At 55.0% G+C, this 9475-nt stretch overlaps 1 protein-coding gene across 1 annotated transcript in view; it reads left to right on the top strand.

The window, feature by feature from the left end:
• The window catches only part of PRX (periaxin), a 15256-nt gene that overhangs the window by 2775 nt on the left and 3006 nt on the right, over window positions 1-9475 (top strand). The window contains exons 2-7 of the mRNA XM_010849236.1: window positions 1515-1558; window positions 1642-1740; window positions 1876-2004; window positions 4275-4431; window positions 7699-7895; window positions 8503-9472. Coding sequence (XP_010847538.1) covers window positions 1978-2004; window positions 4275-4431; window positions 7699-7895; window positions 8503-9472 — 1351 coding nt within the window. The 5' untranslated portion in view covers window positions 1515-1558; window positions 1642-1740; window positions 1876-1977. The remainder of the gene's footprint in view (window positions 1-1514; window positions 1559-1641; window positions 1741-1875; window positions 2005-4274; window positions 4432-7698; window positions 7896-8502; window positions 9473-9475) is intronic.

Raw genomic sequence — 9475 nt, 5'->3', positions numbered from 1 at the left:
GGCATAAGGCCCAGTCTAGAGGAAATAACCCGGATGTGGGAGTCAAGCCTGCTGGGAGGGCCTGGGGGCTCACAGGGGAGGCCAGGGAAGGACATGGAGAGCCAGAGAGGAGCCTTCTGACACCGGGGGTTGTGGTGGCGGGGGGAAGACAACCAGTGGAGTGGGTATAGCTGGAGCATGAGGGGGTCTCTGTGTCCTCTGTCTCGGCCAGTGGTGGGCTATGAAGGGCCTTTGTGTGGCTGGGGGTGGGTGGGCAGGGGTGGAATGTGACTGAGCACAGCAGATGGGCCATTGTTTGAGGGAATGTGCCGCGTGAGGCCTGACCTTTCCCTGTGGAGTGGGGGTTGGTGGGTTGGCATGCCAGGTGGGGGCCAGGAGGACAAGGCTTGGAGGACGGACAGGATCAATCTCCCTTCCCCCAGGAGGGTCTGTCGGCGGAGACCCCAGCTCTGCCTCTTTCTCACTGGGCCATGTGACCTTGAATGAAGTTCTTGGCCTCTCTCAGGGGTTAGGGTTTTCTGCAGCGAGGTGGGAAGTGAAGGTCTTAGCCTAGGACTGGCAAAGAGTTACCACCCAGTGCCCATTAGTTATTAGCATCTGTAGAAGCAGCTGGAGCTTTCAGACAAGTTAGAAGTCCTGGCTAGGCCATCTGTGACTCAGGTGAGTAACTTTCCTCCTCCCAGTCTTAGACGTCTTCTCTGTAACAAGCTCAATAATTTTATTTTTTGGCCACACTCTTCAGCATGTGGGACCCAAGTTCTCTGGCCACGGATCAAACCTGTGCCCCCTGCATTGGAAGGGTGCGGTCTTAACCACTGAACCACCAGGGAAGTCCCATGCCCAATAACTGTATTGATCTCACCAGGGTGTTCTGAAGTCCACATACCCTGACCCCCGTGGGATATTCGAAACAAGATCAGGACCACAGGAGGTTCTTAGTGATAATCATGGCAAGTACTTATGAAGTGCCTACCAGGTGCCCAGCACTGTATATTTACAAATACACGTGACGCTCTAACTAGCCCTGGGAGGTAGGTGCTCTCATTCTCCCCATTTTATAGATGGGGAAACTGAGGCACAGAGAGGTGAGCTGATTTGCCTACCTGGCAAGTAGAGGCAATGGTTTTACAGTGAATTTGGCCCCCTTGGTCAGCCGAGGTGGTTAACGTAGGGATGGTACTGTCAGAAAGGCATAGGAGTCATTCCTGGCTATACTACTGCTTCCTGTCCAGCCACATCACCTTGGATAAAGGTTTTTGGAGCTTCAGGTTTCCCACCCGCACTTTGGGGACAGAGCACCCTTTCTTATCCCCAAGCCATGCAGCAGGCTATGGAATCTTAGTTCCCCAAAGAGGGACGAAAGCCTTGCCCCCTGCAGTGGAAGCGTGGAGTCCTAACCACTGGACTACCAGGGAACCTGTGGGGATAGACTAATGACAGAGTGCAGGAAGGGTCAGACACTCAGGAAATATCAGTAGGGTCAGCGACAGTAATGCTCACGTTATTCTTCTTAGAGCCCCGGACCCAGAAGGCTCAAGGAGCTGGAGGTGACCCTGAGGTGAGCACTGGCTGGTGCCACATGCCCCTCCCTGCCCTTTCCTAGCCTGCCTGGAGCCTCCTGACCTGGTCTCTCCCTGGCAGGCAGCAAGACCCCAGAGGAAAGGCGCGAGCCCCGCAGACGACTGTGCGCCACCCCGGGCTGGGCTCCTGTTAGGAGGGGGTGCTTGTGCGCAGGCAGCGGTGAGAGGACATCTGGGATTGGGGCGGGGGGGCCCTTCTCCCCATCTCATACCCACCCTGACCTCTCCCTTTAAGCCCGGCCTTCTCCCCCATCTTCCCCTGGATGGCCTCAAGCCTGCACCCCTGACCCCACAGGCTCAGAGGCAGCTGCTCCATGCAGAACTGAAGCTGGTCCTGCAGCAGAAGGGAGAGAGGAAACCGGAGGAGCCGGGGGCCCAGGGGACTCCCAGCAGTGCCATGGAGGCCAGGAGCCGGAGTGCTGAGGTGAGTACCCTTCAAAGGGGACCTGTGGGGCCTTGGTGGGGGGCACTGAGTAGGGTGGCACTGAGGCACTTCTTGGCTTCTCTGCCTCAGTCTTCCCATCTATGAAATGGAGACAGCAACAGAGACTGTTATAGGTCACTGTGAGGGAAAGAGAAATTAACATTCGTGATGTGCTTAACACAGTACCTGACACAGACTAAGATTCCAAGAAGCTAATTCATTGAGCATGGTGGTGGTTTAGTCTCTAAGTAATGTCCAACTCTTGCAACCCCATGGACTGTAGTCCACCAGGCTCCTCTGTCCATGGGATTTCCTAGTTAAGAATACTGGAGTGGATTGCAATTCCCTTCTCCATGGGATCTTTCCGACCCAGGAATTGAACCCATGTCTCCTACATTGCAGGTGAATTCTTTACCGACTGAGCTACAAGGGATAGGATCATACTGGAATTCTGTTAATACTAAGCTAAAGAAAATAGAGTAGAAAGCCTCTTCATCAGAAGAGGCAGAATGGTGCAGGGGTTAAAGACATGGGCTTTGGACCTACGGGCTTACATCCCAGTCCTACCACTTCAGCTGTACAACCCTGAACAGACGACCTGACCTTTCAAACCCTGTTTCACCATCGGTGAAATGGGGCAGTGGTCCCCATCTCTGAGGGTGCTGAGGACTCACACTCATGTCATTTTCCCAGGGCCTGGTACCTGGCCTCCCTGAACGTGAGCGGCTTTCACTGTCATGGAGACAGAGCATAGCGCTGACTGCATCCTACTGGATGCCAAGCATACAATGGGTCTCCTTTTATAGCAGCCAAGCTGAGGCTGAGGGGTGGCAGGCACGGGATAACATGCACAGAGGTCCCTGCCTACAGGACAGCTTATGGGCTCTGAGGTCACACCCCCGAGGCTGAGGCCCCATCCCTGAACTGCCTGTGTAGCATCAGGCAGTCACTTCACTTCTCTGGACCTTTGTGTCCTACTCTGTCACTGCCCAAGCTGTGTGGAGGATGAAATGAGACACCACACATAAAATACTTGGCCCAGGGCCTAAGGATGGTGATGGTCATGCTTTTCCCTGTTGCCCCTACCGCAACTCTTCCTACCCCTTCTCACCATGTTCTGCCCAGCGCTCTAGTCCCGGGGCCACTGCTGTGGAGCATCTGGGCAAATTTGCTTTCCCTTCTCCAAGTCCTGGGCTCAGTTCTGGGCTCAACGCCAGTCTGTGCCAGCCTCAAGACACTGCCCATTACAGCATCCCCTCACATCTCTGTTGCTTCAATCACAATCAGAGATTCCTTCCGTATACCCATGTCACCCAACTTTACAGGAGGGAAATGGGCCCAGAGAGGGCACAGTTCTCCTCTAGAGACACACAGCAGAGTGCATTCCTGGACGGGTTGTGAAACTGACGTCTTTCACTGTCTCTTCTGGGAAGCCTGGATGTGGATCCCACAGTGCACTGCTGGGCCAGGGCCAGGTCAGCACCATTTACAGTAAATACCAGGCATACCACGTCTGCCAGTCCACCCCTCATTACCCACGCACGGCCGCTCTTCACTAGATTCCCTCTCCAATGGGCGTTATGCAGGGCTTGGGGTCACAGAGTACACAATAGGACAGTCACACATATTCAAGCCTTCAAGGAGGCCAGGCCCACCCCCACCCCTTCATACCGCACCCTTTCTTCGGGACCCCATCCTCAATTCCACCCCTATTCTGCCGTTGTTAAAGCCCATCCCCATAATTCAAGCCCGTCCATAGACTACGGGTCCCTTCCGCGCCTCCACGGACACACTCTAGCCACACCCCTTGCCTATCTTTGGCCGCTCCTCTCCGGCCACTGTCCTTTATCCGGTCGCGCTCCAACCCCTAACCCCGCCTCCGAACTGACCACGCCCCCTTAGCAAACAGCCCCGCCCTCACTATCAGGCCCGCCTCTCAGGTGCAACACAGGTTCCCTCTGGCCTCCCCATCCCATCCCTCCTCTAGGATTCCGCCCCTCGCCCCGCCTCTCCCGACTGCGGCCTTCGGGGCTCCCCCAGGCCAGTGAGCCGGGAGACCCATTGAACTCTTCCGTGGGTCTCAGCGAGCCGCCCTCGCGCTCACTTAAAGGGGAGATGCCGGCGAGAGTGGGCCCACACGACCGGCTTGAGCCCCGCCTGGGTGCCTGTGCCCTGAGGACCCGGTTAAGAGCGGCTTTTAAGCGCGATGGCGGGCTCTGGGCGAGGTCCGGCCCCAGCGCGCCATGGCGACCCCTCGCCGCTCTCCACAGGAGCTGAGGAGGGCGGAGTTGGTGGAGATCATCGTGGAGACAGAGGCGCAGACCGGGGTCAGCGGCATCAACGTAGCGGGAGGCGGCAAGGAAGGAATCTTCGTCCGCGACCTGCGTGAGGACTCGCCAGCGGCCAGGAGCCTCAGCCTGCAGGAAGGTGGGCGGGGTGCGGGCATGGGGTGGGGCCTTCCTTCGGGGGCGGGAATCTGCCCTAGGCCCCGGGCCGGAAGGCGGGGTTAAGGGCTAGGGGCGGGGCTTTGTGTGTCTTGGTTTCGCGGTTGCTCAGATACCGGCTCTGGAGGTTCATTGTCTCCCAAATCTGCAGTTAACTATCTTGTGATCTTTCTTTTTCTTTTTTTTTAATCTTGTGATCTTTCTGTGACTCGGTTTTCTCACCTCTAAAATGGGACTTACTCTAGTACATACCTCATAGGGTTATTATGTGGATTAAATGAGTCAGTATTTGAAAACAAAGCATGTAACTAAGTGGCATACGGTAAGCACTATATACGTGCTAGTTATAGTTTGGTTGTTGGGGCTGAAGAAAAGAGGCGGAGTTAACAACTTGGAGGGAGTGGCGATGAGAGCTTAGTAAGGGATATTTTAAGTAACATGGATGAAGTTGATTTATTCATGCAACAACTATTTACTGAGTGCCTTCTATTTCCAGATGTTATTCTGGGTGCTTGGGCTACTGCTGTGAACAAAACAGACAACACTCTCTGCGCCTATGAAGCTTACATTCTTCATGTGAGGAGAGACATGTTTAAGCAAAATCTGTGAAATACAGAGTACATTATATATACATAATTTATGGAAACATAATGTAAAATATTTAGTACATTAGAAGGCCATGTATGCTTATGGAAGCTAGGAAGGAAACTGCGTTTTTAAGTAGGATGAACCAGGAAGGGCAGAAAGGCCTGAAGGAGGTGAGGGAATGAGCTCTGTGGCCATCTGGAAAAGCATTCCAGGCAGAGAGAACCACTGCAACTGCCCCAAGATGGGAGAGTGCCCGGTTTGTTGGAGGAACAGCAAGAAAGCCAGTGTGAATGGAGCAGAGTTAGTGAAGAGTAGAGTAAGAGATGAGGTCAGAGAGGTAAGAGAAGGGGTAGTTTTTCGAGGGCTTAATGGACCATGGGGAGGACTTTGATTTTTAATCAGAAGTTGTGAGTGAAGAAAGAACATGAATTAACCATACTGAAATGCTGTATTAGCAGTAGACTGTAGGGGGCAGGATGGGGAGCAGGGAAAAAGGCTCCTGTGATTATCCAGGTAAGAGATTGGTGATTTGTTGTTGTTCACTCGCCAGGGGAAGGGATAAACAGGGAGTTTGGAATCGACGTGTACACAGTGCTATATTTAAAATATTAACAGATAACCAAAAAGGACCTACTTTATAGTACAGGGAATTGACTCTTTGTGACCCCGTGGATATGAGAGCCGACTCATTGGAAAAGACCCTGATGCTGGGAAAGATTGAAGGCAAAAGGAGAAGGGGACGGCAGAGGATGAGATGGTTAGATAGCATCACTAACTCAGTGGACATGGATTTGAGCAAACTCTGGGAGTTAGTGGAGGACAGGGATTGGTGCTACTTGGGGCCAAAACAGTGTCATTGGAGGTGAAGACAAGGGTTTGGATTCTGGATATAATCTGAAGGAAGAGTCTTCTGGACTGGATATGGGATTGTTGGAAAGAGAGGGGTCAAGGATGCGTCCAGGAATTCTTAACCTGAGAATGGAGTTGGTAGCCCCACAAATGGGAAACCCTGGGGCTGGAGCGTGTTTGGAGAAAGACCAGGAGTACAGTTTGGACCTGTCAAATGAGAGCTGGACACCAAGGCGGAGATGTGAAGGGATATGTGAATCTAGGATGGATGTGGGGAGTGCTGGGCTGGAGAGACACAGTTGGGAGTTGTCAGTATATTTATGATCTTTAAACTCCTGAATCTGGGTGAGCTTCCCTAAGGGATACGTAGTATGGAGAAGAGGAGAGGTCCAAGGCCTGAGCTGGCTCTCTGGGACTCTGTGTCTTTAAGAGGTCTGGGAGATGGGAGGAATCATCCCAGGAGGCTGAGAAGAAGCCCCCAGGGAGGTTCCAGAGGGTTGGGCACCCTGGAAGCCAAGCCGAGAAAGTAGATGAAAGAGAGAGAGTGAAGTTGGGTCTCAAGCAGGGGTTTAAGTGGATGAAGTCTGGGACTTGACTGCTGGACTTAGCAGCTACACAGAGGTCACTGTATGAGACCTTGAGAGACCAGTTCAAGGCTCTGAGAGGGGGGTGTCAAAAGTGTGATTGGAGAAGTGAAAATAACGCAGTCAGACAACTCCATGAATTGTGCTGTTAAAGTGAACAGATAAGTGGGGCAGAAGTTCCAGAAAGAGTGAGGTCAAGGCAACCTTTCTTAAAAAAAAAAAAGTTATTTTTGGCTGTACTGAGTCTTCAGTGCTTTTTGAGGGCTTTTTCTAGTTGCGGCAGCAGTGGGCTACTCTTCACTGCAGTATGTGGGCCTCTAGTTGCAGTGGCTTCTTCTGTTGCAAACACAGGCCATAGGCGCAAGGGTGTCGGTAGTTGCAGCACATGGACTCAGTAGTTGTGGCACAGGGGCTTAGTTGTTCCGAGCCTTGTGGAATCTTCCTGGACCAGGGATCGAACCCATGTCCCCTGCACTGGCAGGTCAATTCTTATCCACTGAGCCACCAGGGAAGTCCAAGACAACCTTTCTTATGGGAGAAAGAGTGATATGTTCTTTTCTGATGACAATATGTAGAAGAGAAGGACAAATTGATGATGATGTAGGGAGCAAGGGGAGAATTGCTGGAGTGTGTCCCTGAAAAGGTGGTGGAGAGATTGACCCGAGCTAGTAGTGGGGTTGGTTTATCCCTAGGACAGATGGAGAGTAGAGAAAATCGCCACAGGACCAGGGAGGGTGAGTAATTGGGTGGGGGCTTCTGGAAGTTTTCTTCTGACTGTTTCTCAGTAAAAGAAAGCAAAATCAGTGTTTGAAGTGTGAGGTTCCGGGAGGGGAGTAGAAAGGGGAGAGTTGCGGCAAATGGGCTTGGATTTGCTCTGAGGGAGGCAGGGCTAAAGCCTAGGCCGTGGCTTTCTCTAAGTGTCAGAACCTCAAACAGGGAAGAACTTTGCGTCTCAGTATCCTGTGCTCTTGGAGAAGGGCATGGCAACCCACTCCAGCATTCTTGCCTGGAGAATCCCATGGACAGAGGAGCCTGGCAGGCCACAGTCCCGTAGGGTCGTAAAAAGTTGGACACAACTGAAGCGATTGAGCACGCACTGCACGCGGGTATAGGCGGGGCCAAAAGTTTGGGCGGCGCCCGGCTGCAAGGGCTCCAGGGAAGTGGGCGGGACCAGGCCTGGGCGGGGCCGGACGATACCCACGCCCTGCCCACCTCCACCTGGCCTACAGGGGACCAGCTGCTGAGCGCTAGAGTGTTCTTCGAGAACTTCAAGTACGAGGACGCGCTCCGCCTGCTGCAATGCGCCGAGCCTTACAAGGTCTCCTTCTGCCTGAAGCGCACTGTACCCACCGGGGACCTGGCGCTACGGCCCGGGACCGTGGCCGGCTACGAGATCAAGGGCCCGCGGGCCAAGGTGGCCAAGCTGGTACGCGTGCTTAGCCCGGCCCCGGCCCTGGACTGCCCCAGCGATCCTGTCTCTGCGCCGTGAGCCCCACTGCCCCACACCCGTGGGCCAGCCTTGCCCTCTGTCTCATCACTAACCCAGCGCTAATCCCATCCACTGCCTCCTGTTCTCTGCCCCTAAACTCCTCCCTGGGGAGGGGGACCCACCCACCCAAACCAGGATCCTCACCCACCAGGGGTCCTGAACCAGAGAGGCCAGGTTCAGTCAAGCCGAAGGGTGGCTCACTTACTGCTGAGTGACCCTTGAGGAACTTCTTTACCTCCTTGGGCCTCAGTTTCCCCATCTCTAAAGTGAGGGTATTGGGGAAAATGGTGGACGAGGAGCCAGAAGTCTTGGGTCACAGTTTATACACTCCTGGTGATGCATTGTAAGAGTCTAAATTAAAGTCTTTGCCTTCCTGGACAGTCATGGTGACATGACAGGCAGGAAGTGGGGATGGTGCTTTGGAGACAAGATGCTCCATCCAACACATACCCATCCTGGTGAAATGACTGCATGGGGCTTTCCCCCTGTCCACCCTAGGCCTCCCACTGTCCCACCGCCTCCTGCCTCTCTCCTCTCTCCCCAGAACATCCAGAGTCTGTCCCCTGTGAAGAAGAAGAAGATGGTGATGCCCGGGGCCCTGGGGGCCCCTGCAGACCTGGCCCCTGTTGACGTCGAATTCTCCTTTCCCAAGTTCTCCCGTCTGCGTCGAGGCCTCAAAGCCGAGGCTGTCGAGGGTCCTGTCCCAGCTGCCCCCACCCGCCGGCGCCTCCAGCTGCCTCGGCTGCGGGTCCGAGAAGTGGCCGAAGAGGCCCAGGTAGCCAGGCTGGCGGCCGCCGCTCCTCCCCCCCGGAAGGCCAAAGCAGAGGCCGAGGTGGCAGCAGGACCCCGTTTCACAGCTCCCCAGGTGGAGTTGGTTGGGCCCCGGCTGCCAGGTGCTGACGTGGGTGTCCCCCAGGTCCCAGCCCCCAAGAGGGAGGCGGCCCCTGCTGTGGAGCCTGCAGCTGTAGGGATCCAGGTCCCCCAAGTGGAGCTGCCCTCCTTGCCCTCACTACCTGCTCTGCCCACACTTCCCTGCCTGGAGACCCGGGAAGGGGCTGTGGCAGTGACGGTGCCCACCCTGGACGTAGCAGCACCTACAGTGGGGGTGGACCTGGCCTTGCCTGGTGCAGAGGTGGAACCCCGAGGCGAGGTGCCCGAGGTGGCCCTGAAGATGCCCCGCCTCAGTTTCCCCCGCTTTGGGGCCCGAGCAAAGGAAGCTGCTGAGGCCAAGGTAAAGGGGCCCAAGCTTCGAATGCCCACCTTTGGGCTCTCTCTCCTGGAGCCCCGGCCTGCTGTCCCTGAAGCTCCCGAGAGCAAGCTGAAGCTGCCCACCATCAAGATTCCCTCCTTTGGCATCGGGGTCTCGCCGCCAGAGGTCAAGGTGCCCAAGGGGCCTGAGGTGAAGCCCCCCAAGGTCCCAGAGGTCAAGCTCCCCAAAATGCCTGAGCCAGTCCTTCCAGAGGTGCGACTCCCAGAGGTGGAGCTCCCGAAGGTGTCAGAGATGAAGCTTCCGAACG

Source organism: Bison bison, unplaced genomic scaffold, assembly GCF_000754665.1.
Source record: "Bison bison bison isolate TAMUID 2011002044 unplaced genomic scaffold, Bison_UMD1.0 scf7180017864280, whole genome shotgun sequence".
Lineage (NCBI taxonomy): Eukaryota > Metazoa > Chordata > Mammalia > Artiodactyla > Bovidae > Bison > Bison bison.
The sequence above is the reverse complement of the archived record's forward strand: the minus strand, read 5'-3'. Positions and strand labels throughout refer to the sequence as shown.